The sequence below is a fragment of the Triturus cristatus genome, chromosome 2_1 (genome assembly GCF_964204655.1).
Source record: "Triturus cristatus chromosome 2_1, aTriCri1.1, whole genome shotgun sequence".
NCBI classification, from domain to species: Eukaryota; Metazoa; Chordata; class Amphibia; order Caudata; family Salamandridae; genus Triturus; species Triturus cristatus.
The window spans coordinates 830,499,544-830,519,999 of NC_140581.1; the positions used below are offsets into that span (position 1 = coordinate 830,499,544).

General features: G+C 44.3%; 1 protein-coding gene across 2 annotated transcripts in view; it reads left to right on the forward strand.

Annotated features, from left to right (window-relative positions):
* Positions 1 to 20,456, forward strand: part of FANCC (FA complementation group C) — a 1,034,531-nt gene that overhangs the window by 44,767 nt on the left and 969,308 nt on the right. For both annotated transcript variants that reach the window (XM_085632903.1, XM_085632904.1), the window contains exon 3: positions 15,294 to 15,378. In XM_085632903.1, coding sequence (XP_085489029.1) covers positions 15,294 to 15,378 — 85 coding nt within the window. The remainder of the gene's footprint in view (positions 1 to 15,293; positions 15,379 to 20,456) is intronic.

Sequence of the window (20,456 nt, forward strand, 5' to 3'; positions counted from 1 at the left end):
AGTCTAATCTTGTGCAAATCCCTAAGATCCAGAGGGCCAGACTTGGAGCTAATCGGAGCCTGAATTGTTTTGGATTGCACAAGAGGTTTGGAGAACGCGAGCCCGAGCAAGTGTGGACGCCGCGGGGCTGGAGTCTCTGAGCCAACCAAAGCCAGCATTACTGGAAGGGGTTGTCCTGCCCTGGGCGGTACAGTTTCTTCCGCTACATCTTGCCAGTTTTTACTGCCGGATCTACTTACCGGGCTCCTAATCGACTCGGCTCCGCATCTGCATCCAGCTTCTGAGCAGCTGACTCTGCTGCTGACTCTGTCGTCCCCGCAAGCAAGCTGTTTCCACAGACCCAGCGTGGCAGATAAGGCATAGAGCCGCGGAGCTCATCGGGGTGAGCGGAGGCGGCCAGCAGTAGGTTGGCACGGCTTGCTCCTTCCCGAGAAGATCCCGCCCTGTGCTCGCAACTGGGGGGGAGAGACAGCGACACCCTCCACCTTGGTACAATAGCCAAACAGCCTCACACAGCTGCCCATAGACCTCACCTCCTCTGCTTTCCTCCCCCTAGCTTTCCTCAGCTCAGAGTTGGGTGGCAGTTGGGGGTAGAGGGCAGACCACACACAGGAAAAATAACCCCAAGAAAGGAGGAAACCTAGAAAGGGGTAAGCAAAAGGTTAAAAAAAAGTCAGGGGTGTCAATTGAGAAGGCTCTACAGACCGGAGCAACCTAGCATTCACAAAGCACCTGCCTGGACCAAAAGAAACGAAACCCACTTAGTTGCACATCAACACCGCCTCATCGCTAAGCAAAAAATATAATAAAAGAAGTAGCTTCAACAGCCTAAACCCCCCCCCCCCCTCTCCCCACAAAACCCCCCTATCCCCCTCAGCAGGGCCAATACCCTGTAGACGCAAGGAGATGGAAGTAGACGCAAGGGGATGTGACAGGACCATCTGAGTGCAAGCTCAACCGCTGTCCATTAACAACTACGAAGCCCTCTGCAGGGGATTCAGCAGTGCAGAACAGGACCTCTCAGGGGGGGCGGGTCCAAACCCGGAGCCTGTAAGAAAAACTAATTAATAATGGATGGATCCAAGATGCATCAAAACAGAAGAACTCGTAATCATTGATGGATCGACATTTGTACATACCAACCAAAAATCTACACCAGGTTTTCGTTCCGGAAAGATCCGGGCAAAGCAATTTATTCGAAGAGTGAGGACATCAAGGGTCTCCAAACACCCCTACAACCAGGGGAGTACTGATTATCACCCAGGGGGACTAATCTCATCACCCGCTGGGGGATCTCAAACTGCGGCTGACCCACCAGACAAAAACACACCCATTCCAAACAGGAACAAGAGCCCAAATGCGAGCGGGGACCAAGGGTGCTTCAATTACAAATCTGTTTGGAGTGACAAAAGTCCATCAAGAGACACATTTCAACAATCAAGGACTCCCGCCTGATGAAAGAATCTTCAAGTACAGGAAGCAATTCTCACGAGCTCCGAGATCACCTAGTAAATCCAAGCACAGGAAAAAATAAGGACCCTAGTGGTGCGCTCATGGCCTTTCCTTCTCAAACTTCGGGGCCAGGCAGTACGCTCTGAATTCACCACAACCAATAAACAGTTCTCCTCTAAAGTCAACGAACACACAGTCTGCCACCCGACAGCCTTTCGTTCACAACTGCACAATTCCACCCACCAACAAATTGAAGACACTGAAGGAATAGATTATTTATGATATGACATTTCCCACATATCAGGAATGGTAGGAACTTGTAGCTTCTTACACTCTAAAGCCCACTCCTGACACCCCATTAAGCGGCACCAACTAGCGGAAGCAGCTTAGAGAGAATCCATCTCACAGAAACCATCTGGGCATACCTATTGAATACATTGCAGCTTTCAGCTACCGCCCTCCAATTCCAATCAGATAAGCTGGACATGAAGCTTACGGTCCTCCATACTCTAGCAGACTTCACCTCAGGTATAGACAAGAAGCTCGCAGATTTAAACGGTCTTATCAAGCGTGGACAAGCAGCCACCCAAGCCATCTTAAATTCGCATCCGGAGTTCACATGCACACCAATTGTGGAGAAAGTAGCCACCCTTCCAACTATGTTTGGAAGCCTATTAACAGACTAAAAACAAACACCAAATCCAGCAGCACCATCAACACTACCAAGGCCCACACAGACCCAGAGGAAAGCGCTACAGGCCAGGGTACAAGGTCAGGCAGGACTAAATACGAAACGAACCTCCCCTTGAGTCCAAGTCAAGCATCAGAGACCCCCATGGTATGTACTTTAACTCAAGAAGGAGCCGTCAATATAAATCCTAAGAATACAGAAGCCCGCCGTAAACAAAGAATGAAAGGTAGGAACAAGAAGACCGAGATTACGGGCTACTTCAGGGCGAGCTCACCATCAGGCGGATCGATAGATCCTAAGGAGGCAACACTCCACTGGGCCCCATCACAGCAACTTGAAGTCTCAATGACCACTGGAGAGGGACCATCTCCTGGGGCACACTCACACATGTGAGCATTACATCAGCAAAGGCAGGCAGGACCATATCTGAGGCTTCAGATGTAAAGTAACTAAACAGCGAATCCGGAAGGCAGCAAGGAGAAGACCATCAGATCCACACAACAGGAACCCCCTCATGACTGCAGAACGCCATACATCAGCAACGCAGAATCGAACAGGAAGGCACGAATGCCCAAACATCGGAAGAAGGAAAAGACCACCACAGGGGAACCTCCCTGATAACAATGGGGCACGCCGCTGCCCTGGTCACCACTGCACTGGACGCACCCAGACACATGGCCCAAAGGTGCCCAAAGAATGCCAGCCAAACTGAAAACAACCAGTTCAGTAATCAGCCAGCAATTGATCCACGAGAAGTATGCACAGTTAATCTTCAGTCACAGTGATCAACAAAATCTACATTAACCCAACATATAGAGAGCCAGGAAATGATCTAAGAGCTTCAGCCCAAAGGCACCTAATAGAGCCCACCCAAATCAGAATTAATCAGACCGATGGTCGGATACCTATTGACCCTCAAGGATTTGCCAACCCCCTGTTCAAAGGCCATTACAACTTGTATTAAACCAACCAAGCGGCGCACCACCAAATGATCTGAGAGCAACAGACACTATTATATTTCTGCCAGAATACAAATCAAGAGGGAGATTGGACATTTTAAATAGGGTAAACTTATTGCGACTTTGCTAACAATCAAAAACTTGGACAACCTGAGCTCAACAGATCTACTCTCAATTGAGTTTATACAAGCCAACAATCAGCAGGGCACAGATGCAACCAAAACTATCTGGATAACAAACGAGACAGCCAACATGGTCATGAAAGAAGGTAAAACATTTCAACAATGGGGGATAAGGCTATATTTTGACAAAAAGCCTGGTCACCCAACCCCCGTGCTAATAGGAAACCTAGACAAAACGCACCTGCAAGATGTACAAATCAATATCAAAAGGAACACTTAGCAGCTCTCCAGTGCACAACTACAAAAACAACACTCTATTGAGGCTCCACGAATTAAAAAACCCAAAGCTAGAGACAGCAGATGCCAACTGGACCCAATTAATGCGAACTATCAAGGTCAATCAAACTCAATGACGGGGAGTCCCCCCGCAACAGTCCATCTTTGAAAGTGCCAAGAAGGATCCGCATGTGTGTCTGGAAACTCAACGGACTATCTCAAGGCGTTTGACCTCATACTCCTCCAAGAAACCTGGAAGGGACAAGCCATAGAATCACAAGGGTTTACATCGCAACTAATCCCCACAAAAAAAGGGGGGCCATATACGGCCATCGGTCGGGCAGTCTGACAATATTTTCCTCGATCCCTACAACAGGAACCATCAACCCAATAAAGCCATCAATAGCTTCCCCAAAAGCCATACAGGCAGTATCCACAACAATCATCTTTAACAAAGTAGAATGGCCAATCATAATCATAAGTAAATACCTACACCTGAGGCACAGGCTTAAAGGCGGCAAAGAATTGATCAAAGAACTAACAAGAATCTCAGAAGAGGGTCACACAGAGTACATCACACTAGCAGGAGATTTTAATCTTAACCTTCTGGGCACCACAAGTGAAGAGGACCTGGTCAGGAACTAACAGAAGAGTGGAAAATCCCAAGCCAGGGGCCAAGTCACTTAAACAAGCAATCAAGAACATCAATTCACTTACTACGAGAGCTCTAAACGGCTGCCTCCCTGAGGATGATCCACTGGTCCCGACCTTCCATTCAACAATCACCTCCCACCTTGATTACACGTTCATTACACTCCCACTGCCCCACCAAGTGGGATAACAAGCAAAGTGACCACTTACTGCAAGCGGTGACACTCGAGGCAAAAGCCAAATCCTTAATCCAGGCGAGTAATAGTATTGGAACAGAATAAATCATCGAGGATAAAGTGCAGCTCTGATTCAGTTGAGAATCTGCAAAGACGTTCCTTTGCCAAGAAAACGACACGACGACCCATCCCTTAATTACATGGGAGAATTTCACGAAGTCGCTCAAGGATAAATTTTCCACCTGGGCAGAAACGAAAAAAGGAGCAACAGTAAGCACCCTGTCTTCCAGATGAGAAGACTTAAACCCTCTATAAACCAAACACCAAGGCAACTACGCAGGAACCCTCAAAACCCAGCCCTGCAAGGATATCTGAGGAAATTGAAGGCAACCCTGAAAAGAACACATTGGGACAAAACAAGGCATGAAAATGAATCACTGTGGGCACGGTTGTTGCACGATTCAAAAACCAAGAATAGTGCCCGGTTTTGGCGGACAGTCAACACCCTCCGGCAGCCAAGCCACCAAGGAATAAAGTCCCATATCTCAGAGGAAGACTGTGCAAAGTATCTATACAACCACTTTAGCAGCGGGAATCCAAAGGTTGAACAGTCTGGGGAGGAACCCAGCAGCAAACAAGGTAATGGAGGAGAAAAATACAGAGGAGAGCCCGGACCCAAATAGAACAGAGAGACACAATCTGGGACAAAACAGAGCTGCCCAAAACCCGCTGTGGGTGAAGAAGCAGCAGGCTCAGAGGCACTTCAGAACAGCAACGAGGAACATCACGGAATATCAGTGCTACAAATCAGGAGGCAAATAGCCAAAGGGAGGTCAGAAGGTGCTCCAGGCCCCAATGGAATACCGCCCATCTTGTATAAACATGATCCAGGGTACGGGAGTAAAGCCCTGGCGCTATTCTTCAACAAGGTACTGGAAAAAGTAACCATCCTGGAAGGATTCCACAATCTCTCCCTTCTACAAGCAGGTAGACAAGGGCAACACAAACAATTGTCGTCTTGTCACTCTAACCGATAACAAAGCCAAATAATATGTCGGAGTGATCCTGGAAGAACTAACTTCCTGGGCTTTATTAAAATCCATCATCCCTGTAAACTAGACCGGCTTCTGCAGAGAAATGGGAACCACCACCAACATCATGACCCCGGCACTGCTGACTGACGCAGTCAAAGAGGCAAAGCAGATGCTATTTCTTTGTTTCGTAGATTACAGCGTAGCATTCGATCATGTAGAGTTTGTAGACCATCAAAACTATGGCAGAAACTAGAAAATTGGGGAATCCTGCCAGCCCTTCTAAACCATCTGTTCCTATTACCAGCTGATCTTATTACACACGGACACCTGGGTCAAAATCAAGCTGGTAGCTGGCACACACCTTTCTAGGAGAATCAACACCTCCAAAGGGCTAAAACAAGGGTGTGTTTTAGCACCCTCGCTCTTTAATCTCTTTGTGGCAGACCTCCCGGGGGAATTGGATAAAAAGCATATCACATGCCCCGAAACTAGGAACAATGGGCCACATGCATCATTCAAAATACCTGTCGCAAAGGGGCAGATTTGCAGAATCTGCTCTTTTGCGACCGGTATTTTTGCATTTGGGATGCATCATCTCAAATGCAAAAATCGCAATTTAAGTAATCGCTAAATTTGCTATTACTTAAATTGCGATTGCATTTAGGGAATCACAAATTGCGATTCCCTGAATGCAATGCATTAACCCATAACATTTTGCGATTTCGCAAGTAAGAAACGCAAATTACCATCAATTCAAAGTTGATGGTAATTTGCGAGAACTTTGAAAAATGCACAAAAGTGCATTTTTCAAAGTTCCATGTTGCACACATACATGCCCTTGGGGCATGTGTGTGTGCAACATGTGGTAACGTGGCAATTTCAAGGGTGCATCAGGGTATCCTTTTGGCACCCTTGAAATTGCATGCGCAATTTGCGAGTATCTATTTGGTACTCGAAATTGCTCATGCAATTCCCATTCATTCCTATGGGCCTCTAGGCCCTAGGAATGAATGGGAAGCAATTCCTTAATTGCAATTCATAATTTGCGAGTCGCAATTAAAGAAAGTGTAGGAATCGCAATTGTTTTGCGATTCCTACATGCATAAGCAATTGCGATTCCTAAATTGCGATTTTCTTAAAAATCGCAATTTAGGAATCGCAATTACAAAGTTTGATGCATGTAACCCAATGTCCCTTTCCATCCTTCTATATGCAGACGACCTGGTCTTAATAAGTAGAACGCCAGATGAACTACAGCACCTACTGGATACTACCAACAACTTTTCTCAATCAAATGCACAACATATCAAATTAAGCAAAACAAAAACTATGGCAATAAACTACACCAGAAAGAAAAAGCTGTACTGGTATCTGGACGGGCACCGCCTAGAACCAGCAACTGAATATAACTATCTCAGAATCTTATTAGATTGCAGAGGCTCCTATAAACACCAGATGTTTTCCCTGCGCTGGAAAGGAATCACAACGACACTAGCTGTGAAACCCCTAAAAAAAGCACTACCAGGCCTAACCTTAGATCCACTACTACAGGTCATCCAGGCCAAGCTACAACCAATGCTAACTTATTGGATTTATTGGAGCGATGGCATCCCTCCCTTAAGGGAGGGATGCCATCGGTTTGGACAAAATCATCATCAGTGCCTACAGACCGATCTTCCACATTCCGACCTACGCATATCCTGCCCAAATTGGGCTAGAATTTGGCCATCAGAAGCAGACTGGCCACGAGTTGGGCATTCATAAAAAAACTGGCACAAGACCAGGGGAGCTGAGCAAGGCTCACTAAATTCACACCTTTGGACTGAACTGACTGGTCGAGGTAACTCACCCGACAGAGTATCGTTTAGACTTCCTATCAAAACTAGATCTAATGAATCTGTGGGACACCCCTGTAACCCACAAGAATTTCAAGAAGGCAGTAACAAAAGCAACAAAAACCATATCTATAATCGAAGACAAAACAACTTTTGACAACAAGGGCATACGGCTGGTCTTTTCTCAATGATTACAAAGTCCTTAAACCACAACCATACTTAAGTGCAGGATTTAAAATGAAGTCGAAGGAGACATTCTTAAGATACCGCCTGGGCATCCTTCCCTTACTCCCGCATCTACTTCCCTGGGAAAGGAAACCAGGAGTAAATACTTGCCGCCTCTGTGGGAACGGAAGCGAGGATCTTGTGCACGTAATCTGCATCTGCCCAAGCCCACTGGACATCAGACACACCCTGCTCCGTCCCACCTTCAAACAAAAAGGCATTACGACCTGCAGGCAGGCAGTGAAGTTCTGCTTCAATCCTACTGGCCTTCAATTAAACTGCCGCCTCACAAAGTTTCTCAGCATAGCAGAAAGGAGACTAACTCCGACATTATCTCAATTACCAGCTCCCTAAAACTTCTGTATCGTCAACTCGACGCAGGTCCTGTTGCTTAATGTATCACACCCCTGTAAGTATAAACTAGCACAATTCCCCAGATCCAACTTAGAGATTTTACTATCGGGAAAAGAAAAAATCATCAATTGCCCCAAACATCAATTGCCTATTTTGCACTTCGTCTAGCGTTTTCCACCCAGCAAGGATATTTAAGAACTCTTCGATAAATATTTAAGTTGCCAACTTCTTAATATCTTCTGACAGTCCATTTGAATTACATTCTGCTCCCAGCTGCCCATCGGCCGCTGCATCCCAACCATCATGGGTTGCCAAGATGACATTATACGCGTACCTTTGACACATCCAGGGAATGGGAAACGTGTTTTTAATATTGAATGTCACCAAATGCCGATTTTACAGATTATTGATTTTATTGCATGAAACGTCTTCATTTTAATATTGGCACACAGAGAAAAATGCAAATAATGTTTTACTTAACTTACTCTGCACATTTCATTATTACCTTATTGTACAATGTAAATTAAATTGCAAAGGTTTTAATTAATCATGCAAATAAAGACTTACTTACGCTCCTTCGCCTTTCTGGCAGGTAAGGATTTGATTGCTCTTCCAGCTAATTTAAGAGCCACACCCTCTGAGATTCGGTTTACGAACCTTTTAAAAACCTGGCCTTTTAGTTCCACATAATCTGTTTACTGGACCCACTTTCTCTCTTTTCGCTTCTGATGGGTTCTACTGCAGCTAGCTCAGGGTTTTAGCTCCATGGCTATATGAATCCTCATATTATTATATTATTAAAGCTCGTATTTGCATGGATTTTCATAGATTGCTGTAGTAGGCAAATATTTTCATATTGGTTACCTTTTGTGGCAAATCCTGCGTGTAGAAGATATGCACTTTGAAAATCATTAACTCTCTTAGACTGGATCGAACCTTATTTTACTAACTGATTTCATGTTCGGACTTTATGCCTGAGTGTTGCAGTGTGGGAAAGGTTATGCAGATGGCCTGAGTTGCTTTTCGTGACAAGCCAATGATAAAGGTTATAGAAATGGCTGATTTTTTTAGAATGATTATCCAGTGCCATAGGTCTTGACTGTCATTAAAGGCTGGTAATCTGACATTCCAAAATGTTTTTCTACATAGTATGCTGAATAAAAAAGGGGTGAGAGAGAAGAATAGTTGATTACATACCACACACCCTCCCTTTCAAGAAACAATGTCACAGCAGATGGGGTTATCTGCGTTTTACAGGGACTATTATGGTCCCAGGGGATCCAATGATTCTGGATAAGGAGCCTTCACACACTCTGATGTGACATGCTTCATCATAGGTATCCTTACCTCATCCCGGCTGGCACTGCCAGGGAGGACTCCTCCTCCTATTTACGCTCTTATTAAAACAGCACTGATTAATCATAGGAGTCTAGATATCTAAAATGATCTCGAAGGTAAACCAAATAATTTTATTTGTGGCACCCTGGATAGGTTTACAAAATACTCCTAAGAATGCACAGTGACCTTAATTACTCTACCATCACTACTTCCCCCACATGTTTCAGCTTATGTTACAACTCTAAGAATTAATGACCTTCTTCAGGGCTGAGCACAATGCCCATCCGATCTGTACAGGCATTCATACAAAGTCAATGTCCTAATTTAAATGGTCAAAATACTGGCACCTATAAGATTGGTTTTCTGATATTGTAGAATACCAGAGAAGCAAAAAACAAAGTTTATGCTCAAGGTATCTTTAATTGCACCCCAACAGTGAGTACAAACACAAGCAGTAATACTAGAAAGAAACCGAGTGAGAACACTGCAAACGTGAAAAAGTGAGTAGGAGATTGCTCTTCAGAGGTATACTCTATCGTATATCTTACCACAACTATGGGTTGGACATTTGTCATGGGCAGAAGGAGAGGGCACCCTCTCTAGTCAAACACTATAATTGTCATGAATGATTTTAGGCTCATATTTCCTTTAATATACCAAAGTTCCTTTCCTTGTAGAAGAGAACCCTAGAGGCAGTTCTAAAATAAAGTGTCGTATCAGCTTGGAGTCTCTGTTATTAGTTGGAGCTTGTGAGCAATAGTGACGCCATACTTGGATAATAATTAACTGTCACATTCATGTCACATCAGCTCAGGAGTCTTATCTCTTGTCCCTGCCACCACCTAAGGGTATTCCTTACTGTGGGCACCTCATTGTGTTGCATATATATACATTGACCACTGTGGCAAATAAAGTATCTTGATGCACAACCAATCACCTCTCAGTAGGCATGCATCAAGTAATTCCATAATTTTCAAGTACACTGTCTAATGCCGCAGAATCACCTACTTGGTGTCATATGTTTTCACCCGTAAATATTCAGATCACATACTCCTCGCATGTTTTTATGCCCCAAAAGGTATTTCACGGACTTCCAAATGTCTTCCACAGGCTCACCTTTCACACAGACCTTGCTTCATCAAGAGTCATTGCTAGACTTTTTCACCTAGCCTCGCCCTCTGTCCACCTTAGGATGGGTTTAACAGCTTGTAAGGCTGTTTTAAGAGTGCTGGCTTGTACTGGAGTTGCCAGGGAACCTGCAAACCATGTCTGACATCAGATGGGAATGCCTAAGGCGTAACAAGAGAGCTTTCATGTCAGGGGATATAGGAATTGAAGTTTCTTCATTCCTGAGTTTATAGGTAGAATGTTCCCATACCACAAAGGGGAAACAAATAGTGAAGGTGTCAAAATGCACGCCTTCACCCCAAGACGTTATCTGAGACCATTGTACTGTGGCTGGTCCTGACCTTGGTGGGTAAACCAATTTGCCTATTTCTTTTTTTTTTTTTTGAGAAAGTGAACATTTAAAAAAAAAAACACTTTATTGACCACTACAGTGGCTACAATTATGATAGTTATCATAAAGGGCAAAGTAGAAGGAAATGTACTAAATACACATTGTGTCTTGAAGTGCTCGAACATTAGACATCGTGGACTACTACAGTTAAGTTAAGCAATATTTCTAACTTTCACAGTCAAACATGGGTTGGGTCACACAGCTTTCACAGCATTATAGGGGAATTTTCTCTCTGCGCCTGCCATTCACAGTCACGTGGGGCAAGCTGCTGAGGGAGCTGTAATTATAGAAAATACAGGGCCTCAGGAAGAGCTCCCAGTCATTGTGGCAGGGAATGTTTGGTGATGAATCCAAATGGGGAGAAAGGGTGAAAGTAGGCAGGGCAGATGATCGTCAATTTCCCAGTAAGCCTAGAGGAGGAAGAATACAAAACAAATGGGAGTGACGGTTTACCTGGGTCAGAAGGTAATGAATTCAGGAAAGAAGAGGTTTTGGAAGATTGGAGGATAAAGCTCAGGAGAATGATGCAGTAAGAATTGTGGACGGTAAAATAAAGTTGTAAAACATCAGGAGAGTGGAGTGGAGCCAGGAAATTGTGAGAGGCAGAAAAAGTAACTGCTACAGGCTCGTTCCTGCAAATGTGTGGAGAAGGGTGATGAGAAGAAGGTTTAGTAAATACCAGGAGATATGCTAAGCCTAGAACAAGAATTGGATCCACCAGCAAAAGACTGTCACAGAACAGGAGCCTGCCTAGGGATGCATTTGAGGTCATAAAGGAGTAGCAACAAGCAACTGGTGCATTATCGACATGGATGGAGAAGCGCTGCTGCTCCTCCATTGGTGAGAGGTGAAAAACATTGGAATGCAAGGCACAATTTAAAGCTGGGAGATGAATAATGGTAAAGTCAGACACAGAGAATGGGATGAGAAAAGATTCAACAAGTGGAGAACTGGTAAGTGTGGAGACATTCAAAGAAAAGTCAAGGGTGTCGAGCAAAAACTGGACTGAGAATAAAATGAGCCCATACATGGTTTCAGGGGCTTCGCTAGAAGTTATCCACAATGGGGAAAATGCTATTGAGAATTGAATCACAGTGCTTCTATTTTGTGCTAGTGTTTACTTGAAATACTTACATGCTAAGTTACATTGTTTAAATGCATGGTGAGTATCAGGAAGCCTCTGGTTTAGTCTGTGTTATATATAATAAAGAACATTAGGCCTTGAATGAATACGTGAGGCCACGTAAACAAGCATTGGCATAGCCAATAGGTCTCGCCTTTGGGACCTTATAAGTGTTTAGCCATGCAACAGTTGATGCTGTTGTACCAATGATATTGTGCTGCATAACTAAATACTTATAAGGTCCCAAATGCGAGACCTATTGGCTATGCCAATGCTTGTTTAAAATAGAAAGGTGAGAACTGTCTGTCCATTGAATTTAAGACAAGTTATTGGCTGTGTTATACTGTTTCTAGGTGTGTAATCCCATCCCACATCCTAGAATAAAGCTACACTGATCAACCCGGCTATCCTCTGAAAGTCAAGTCCCAACAGTGAGTAGCTGGCGATCCACTTGGAGTGCAACAGTACTGTAAACCGGGAACATCAGTGGTAAATGACATTAATTGCTAGAATGAATGCCAAGTAGCTGCCTTGGCAGCTCGAGTTAAGGCCTCATATGAAATGTTCTGTTAAAATCCACAGCTGTATTTGAAACATCTTCCAACTTTGCAAGGGTCGTATTCCTTTACTTTAAGGGCATGTCAAGTTATTAATGTTACTGCTATGAAGATATTTTTCTATACCCGTGAGAAAACAATACTGCAGGGAAACAAAACATTCATCCGTGTGGGACCAGAATAAATTGGTCTTACATGCATAGTACCGTTTTCATGTAAGATAAGCTTGCTCAGTACTTGCTTGTACTTTATTAGTTCTGTGGGAGTATGAGGAAGCGTGTACTACTGCTGACTGTACTGTACTTGCTCTCTACGTAATGGAATCTTGCAACACACTGTGCCTGTACGTTCTGTAATAGAAGCTTGCACTTCTGCTGTCGGTCATATAGACTCTGTATCTGGGAAGCTTGCGCTGACCTTCATATAGACTTGGTATCTCTGAAGCTTGCACTGCTGCCCTTCGTATAGACTATATCTGGGAAGCTTGCGCTGATCATACTGGTAATGTACTTTGTAGGGAAGGTGCCTGTGCTGTTGTAGTTCTGGCAAGAGGGAAGCTTGCACTTATGCTGACACTGTTCTGTACAGGAGGGAAAAGTACACTGTTGCTGACTGTATTGTATTTGGTTAGTATGTGAGGAAAGCTTTCTCTGTAATAGGAGTCTCGAAATTCCAGCCGGTGTGATATACAAATGTATGCACCAACAGCAGTCTGAGCAGAGGTAAGTGGCAGATAAGACCCAGAGAGGAAGAGTACCAGTTGCCGATGAAATGAAGGTTCAGGACCTTGCTGGTAAAACACAGCCATCGTGGCACACTTTCCACGGTGTGTCGGTACACAGGTACTGACAGATGGAACTAGGCCAAAACATCTAGGTGTGCCTGCATGGACCATTCCCTTTCAGTAGACGTCTCTGCTCTCTACACTGACAGTATTTGAACATTTTTCATTCAGTGGTTAGTTACCTAGGCACTCAGGACACGTGTGTGCAGAATTTAGAACACCCTTTAAAATGCCCCGAACTAAATAACAAAACAACAGAACCATCCTTAGTAGGAATTAGAGACTGTGTTAATACGTACTGGCCTTCATGTAATGCAAACCTAGCCTGGGGGGGAATGGAGGACTGTACCGGGGGTAATGGGAGACGATACAGGATTGTGTAGTGTAAATATAGTGGGGAGCTATATCTGAATTCCATTACACCAGTGTAGCAAAAAATGGCACAGGCCTATATAATACAACAACTGTAGGACATGGCATAACATGTCACCACGACAGCCAGTTGCACCTATCACCCTACTCCTATTAATGTGTGTCTGCTGTACATTTTCATGAACAACCCTGCTCACTCTGGAAGACAATATGTCAGATCTAGTGCAGCAGGGCTAAAAAAGGGCAAGCTCAAAAGGAGACGTAAAGCGAAAGTAATGGGGACAGGGGTCGGGCTCCGAGGGTTCGCTCATGAGGCAGCGGCAGCTGGACAGCGTATGGAGATAGATGGGGGTGGGGGGGGGGAGCAGATTGCTCTGCAGTGTCACAGAGAACAGTGCAAGGGCAGAGCGGGGCAAGGGGAGGACAGAAGGGATACATTTGGCTGGCTGGGAGCTGAATGAATGCTGAAACCTTTTCACACATAATTTACAATGTTCACTTGAACAGTTTTGCCAGAGGCTTCTAACTGCAATATGTTTGCCTTTGTGAACTCGTGGTAAAATGTTACCCTGCCTTAGCATAAGAAGATTCTTTGAGCCTGATTCTCTGTGTAATTGTAAAGCACGCGTCATCGCGATCGCTCTGAAAGCGAAAGTGATCGCGATGACGCACGAGTTTTCAAAGTGCTGCTGAAGGCTAGCCGTTCGTGCGTGCACAGTCGCATGAACGCAAGCGCTAGGCCAGCCAGCAGCACTTTGAAAACTCACATACAAAATGTCTCTCAGAGCCAGCGCATGCGCTGGGCTCAGCGAGACCTAAAAAGAGCAGCTTAAAAAACATGCACATCTTCCATCATTAGCCTTAATACTGAAGTCCACAAATGCCAACCTGTATTAACACCTACTCGTTTAACGATTGTATTTTCCATGAATGGATTTGGAAAAATCGTCCTACAATTTATAGTGTTTGGTGATCCCCAGTAATCTGTTGTCAAGTCAACAGAAGATTTTGCACTCAAATAACAATGATGGAGATTTAATCTTAATTTATCACTTTTTGTTCTAGAGATTGATTATACCTGAGAGTATTTAAAACCACTCATAAAATGATTTTATTCTTTTATGCATAGAGTAACATTTATTTTAAATATTTATGGAGTGAACTAATGCCCAAATTCAGGGTGTCCTGGCACTAGACTGGAATTGAAATCTAAATGAAAAAAGGACAGAAAGGATGCTGTTCAAAAAGCCGAGTCGTCAGCTTTCTCTTTAAAGTGAGAAAACCTGGCCTCCTGCCTACTGGAAATAAGCAGTGTGTTCCCTCTTTTTCGGTGCAAGAAAATAAAAGCATGACCGTTGAGTATGACCTGGAGGCAAATTTTGAAAAGCTAAGTCAGGTCATAATCCTTAATATTAAATAAGAAATTAAAGAGCAAACAGTAATCAGGAGTGAAAATAAATACTCGCTGTTTTTTTCCTTTTGTAAAATTACATTCCAAATGTAAAAAGTCATACCAAATGTGCTAAAATGCATGTTGTCATGACTTATTTTTTTAAACTCCTATGTGAGGAATATAGTTAATTTGAAATTGAATGCTGTGTTTGGCAACTATGACACATTTGAACATTTTCTGTGTAAGATGGTGAAGCTGTTTCAAGCCTTCATTCATTATACAAAGAGGGAGGATGGAAAGAAACCAGTCTCGCATTGCACAGATTTTTGCAATGAATCCCTGTCTCTGTGTGATCAGATCTGTGACTTCTGAGGAAAAGAGCATGTGTAGCATATTTTGCTTTATTTATCATCTCTGTTTTTTCTCTTACAGAATTTCACAGCAGCAATCAAGAGGTTCCCTTTAATTGGCCAGCTGCTCGGAAGACTATGCTGGAATACAGTTGTTGTTGCATCTGGTAAGAATGTTAGTGTTTATTAAAGGCAGCCATTATAGATGCTCTTGCTAAGGCGCCCCTAGGGTAAAAGGTGGCAGGGCTTTGACTAGGTGGTGGGTGGATAGGATGAGGCTTTTTTAAGACATCCTCAGTGATGTACTGTTGGTGAGGGTGATGACCTTCTAATATACTTTTGGCAGGAGGGGACTGGTGATGTGTGAATACAGGGTTATCTGTTTGTCCCCAGGTCATTTCCCTTCGATTTCTTTGTGGTATTGGAGGTTTTGGGGTCGGAGCATGAATTGGAGTGTTTCAGCTGTCTAGAGGGTGATATCCCTTCAGGGCTTGTACTTTCATCCGTTTGAGTCGGGGCGTTGCTTGGGTGCCTGAATTATTTCTGGAATTTCTTTCTTGTCTGTCAGATTGTGGCTTCTTTTGGGTCTGTTGCTTTATTTGATATGCTGGCCTGTTTTTGGACTGAGGGGATTGCTTGCTTACTTACTGCCAGTTATGCTGACTGTCGTGTAGAGCAAGAAATAAAGGACCTCCACTCTGTCTGGGTAAGTTACTGTATGGTGTCCCAACTGTGTTTCAGGGTCTTCAGTTGTGTATCTCCAGTTCGCCTCCTGGTGTTCTTTGGTCTGCCTCTCTGCGTTTGCCTTCTGGAGTCCACTGGAGAGATGTTCTTGTGATGGAATCTTTTTCTCTTTTGATGGTGTGTCCTATGATGGTGTCCATGCTCACTTGCTTGCATCTAGTGACCAGTTCCTGGCTGGAGATAACTCACTGCCATAAAATGTGGAAGATTTTCTCAGGTTACTGGTGTGGAAGGAAGACAGTTTGGTGATGTCGCTTTTTGTCATCTACCAGCATTCTGATCCATACAAGAGTGTGGACAGAATGCAGCTCTGGTAAAGCCTCAGCTTAGTGTTGGAACTGTACTGTGATGACCTCCACACATGGTTTATCACCTTGAAGGCATTCCTGGCCTTCTTCAGCCTGCTTTTGATGTCAATGCCTGCCCCTCCATCGAGTCAGTCGTGATAGTACTGCCTACGTATGTGAACTCTGCAGTCATGACTAGGTCATCCACCCTGTTTGATGAAGGGTTTGGGATGTTGAGTGCAGTGACTTCTGATTTCTTTGTAGTAATCTTCAGGCTCACTTGCTGTGCCTTACTGGGACAGAGTGAATACAAGCTTCATTTTGTGAATCACAGTTTTTTCCAATATTTGCATGAAGCTAGGATATTGACATAACATGCGATTCGTTGGCAGGGGCTAAGCAGCAGCTGTGCGGAATGATCTGAAAACACATGATGCAGATATGGAGGAGTGTGACAGATGCACATTGTAGGGAGTGGCATCACAGCTGATAGCGGGAGGGAAGGATAGTGTTTGCAACTTGCAGGTGTAGTGCAAACTGAAGTCTGCTAAACCTACTCCGAGGGGTATTTGTTTAGAACTGAGGCTTGAATCATCAAATTCAGTAGCATAATTGTGCCCCTCCATAACAGAGGAATGGATTTGCAAACCATGAAGGTTTTATTAACACATTAGTAAAGTTACAAACTCAAATCAGTTTAGTCATAAATCAATACTCACCTGGTTATAGTATAAGTAAATGTAGTCCAGGCAAACCAAGCAGCAAATGGGAAGTCAAGTTATTAAAAAAATAGAGTAAACAAATTCTAAAGAGCATAGTTTCCCTTGAAGGAAAACTCCCTAATGCAAAACTAAAGTTGCGGGCAAAGTTGGGGAAATTCATATGCAGCAGATGTCAGCAAATATAGTACCAAATGAAGGTTCTAATCAGTATGAGAAGAAATGTGCTTGCTCTAAAAATTAACTCTATGAGCATAAATGAAAAGAGGATTAGATCTCAAAAAAGGAAAAAGGTTGTCTGCCTGCAATTGTTATGTTATGAGTTTTGTATAGCGCACAGCTGCCCCAGCAAAGGGGCGTCCCAGCGCTAACAGACAGGAATTGGGAGGCTACAAACTGAAGGCTGAGCCTAAAGCAAAGGTAAAAGGTGCGTTTTAATGGCCTTACAGAATGTCCGGTAGTTGTCCATGCTGCGGATGTGCACAGGAAGAGAGTTCCAGAGTTTTGCAGCCAGGGAGCGGAAAGAGCATCCTCCTGCACGCACCCTCCTCATCCAGAGAAAAACTGCCAGATGCTGGCCCATAGATCGAAGTTGGCGAGTGGGTGTATAGGGTGAGAGCAGGTTTGCCAGGATACCTGGAGAGGAGAGATTCATAATTTTATAGGCGATGCAAAGGGACTTGAACTCGGCGTGCCTTGCCACCGGCAACCAATGTAGTCAGCGGATGGCGTTAGTCGTAGAACAAGTTCTAGGAAGGCCAAGGAGAGTTCTAGCAGCCGCATTTTGAACTCTCTGCAGACGTAGAATTTCAGCCTTGTTAACCCCCAGGTAGAGTGAACTGGCATAATCTAGCCTAGACATGATGGAGGCCTGGATGATGAATTGACGAATAGAAGGATCAAAGAAACCCAGCAGCGGTTTGAGCCCACGCAGGTGTCCAAAGCAGGTCCCCGCAACTTTTTTGGTTTGGAACTGGAAACTGAGGGCATACACCCATATTTTTAACCAACTGTTTGAGGGCGAGTGCACATCCCAAGGTCGCAGGCCACCAGCGCTCGCTTCACAGCTCAGAGTCTCTCCCTACAAGCAAAGCCTCAGATTTGCTGGCGTTAATCTGGAGGCAGTTGGCAGTCATCCACTCTGCAACAGCTGCAAGATCGCTCCGGAACTTGAAAGCATCCTGCGAGTCATCAGAGAGTGCTACTACCAACTGAGTATCATCAGCATATGATACTACCGTTAGTCCTCTGCTCCTGGCCACAGCTGCTAACGGTTGGACATTCAGATTGAATAGCGTACGGCTCAACACTGAGCCTTGTGGAACCTCTTGTTTGATAGAATGTATCGAGGAGGCGAAAGGGGGGGGGCGCCACCTGGAGGGCCCTCGATGCCAGCCTCCTCCAACCATTGCAGCAGGATCTGGTGGGATACTGTGTCGAACGCGGCACTGAGATCTAATAAAATCAGCGCCGAAGTGCACCTGGCATCTAAGGCTACCCTCAGATGTTCAGTCACTGCTAGGAGAGCAGAGTCCGTGCTGTGACCCGTGTAGAAACCATTCTGAGAGGAGTCAAGCATGCTGTTGTATTCCAGGAATCCTGTCAGAATGGAATTAATGTAAGCCTCAGCGATCTTGGACACCCACGGCAGGAGAGAGATGGGGCAAAAATTCTCCTGTTTGGCGGTGTCCAGTGTAGGTTTCTTTAACAGAGGGACCACCCTGGCTTGTTTCCAAGCCCTAAGGACAACCGCCATAGACGGGGACATGTTAATCAACTGACAAAGAGGTGTAAGGAGCAAAGGCAGAGATTTCAAAAATTGCTCAAGCTTAGGAGGATCTGCAGGAGAACCAGATGTAACCCTGCTACATAACGTACACAACTCATGCTGGGAGACCGAAGAGAAGACAGCGAGTGTGCGGGTGGAGAGGGGTCTATGAACGGGACCTAAACTCATGAAGGTGAGGGGGAAGGTCCTACAGATGTTCTCCACCTTCTTGATGAAGAAGGCGGCAAGATCCTCACATTGCTAGTCAGATGAAATGAAATGCGCTGTAGAGGACCCTACCGCTTTAAGATCTTTAAGTATAGAAAAAATACTTTTAGCGGAATTGCTGCTACGCCTGATTTTGTCAGCAAAGTAGGCCGCCCTTTCTTTCTGGATTGCCCTGTGATAATTCTTGATGACTGCCTGATAATGCCCCTTCAGGACCAGGTCATAATCCCGTCTCCATGCCTGTTCCAACCTTTTGCATGCTTCCGCATAGTAGTGAGCTTACTGTTATACCATGGACTGGATTTACTATTGCGACTCTTAGACCACTTAGCAGTGTGTCAACAGGCTGCAGAATCTAGTGAGATAGAGCTTTATCGGCTGCATCAAGGTCATCCGGCATGCTGAGGGTATGCATAGAGAGGAGGGCATGAAATTGATCAATGTTCAGTTTGTGCCAGGGACTTTTAAAGAATGACTTCTGAACCACCCTCTGAGAGGGCTCTAACCCTAGTGTCATGGGTATCGGATAATGATCGGACCAACTCATTGGGATAGGAGTATTTACTCTGAGGGCAGGAAGATTGGAAAAAACTGGGTCAAGCAAGTGGCCGGCAGAATGGGTGTGGCCTAGAACCAGTTGAGTCAGCAAGTCCAACTGTCCAATATCAAAGTGCAAAATTAAATCATGAAAGATACAACTCCTAAGGTTCCCACAAAGGAAAGACCCAATCAAACTTAATATTCACGATGTCCCTGGTGTCAGCCCACTATTCACAAGTAATACAATGTAGAATTTTCTATCACCGTGGCCTTCATAGATAAGGCACAAGGGAGGATTCTTCTTCTTTGGCCCCCTTTTCATGCAGCTGCTGAGAACCATCGTCCAACTTGTTAAAATGCAGCAGCAATGACCTTCCCATAGAACTCTATCAATATAAGATTGTGGGAACTCTTGGTGCCTGGAAAGAGAGAAAGGTTATGCACATCAAGCAAAAATAGATTTCATTTAACACGGATCCTGTCGTTTGAGGCCTATAATGCCTCCTGCTTAGTTCATGTGAACACTATGGTCAACTGTTAATGTAAAAATCTTCATAATTAGTCTAAATATAAAATCATATGTGCATACATGTAAGCAATGACTATACGTGTTGTATAGCAATGTTTCATTAAATTGAAATGAAAAATAGTGACAGTACGTTACCAATGATGGCTCGCATAGCCATCACACAAAACATTCACAATTTTCCCTTCATGCAGCTTCAGAACCGGTTGTCTACTTTTGCTCTTTACAGCTAGATTTCACTAGCTCTTTTAATTCATCATAAGCACAGCACTGCCTCTCCTGTTCTTGCTCCTCTCATTTCCTTTTCAACCCCGTTTTTGTGCTGATCTATAGCCTCCTTTTCGCTCTAAATCTTCCTTTGCCTTCATCAGTTTAAAAACCTACACCATAGAGACCAAACAAATCACAGAAACTGCAATAATTAATAACGGTA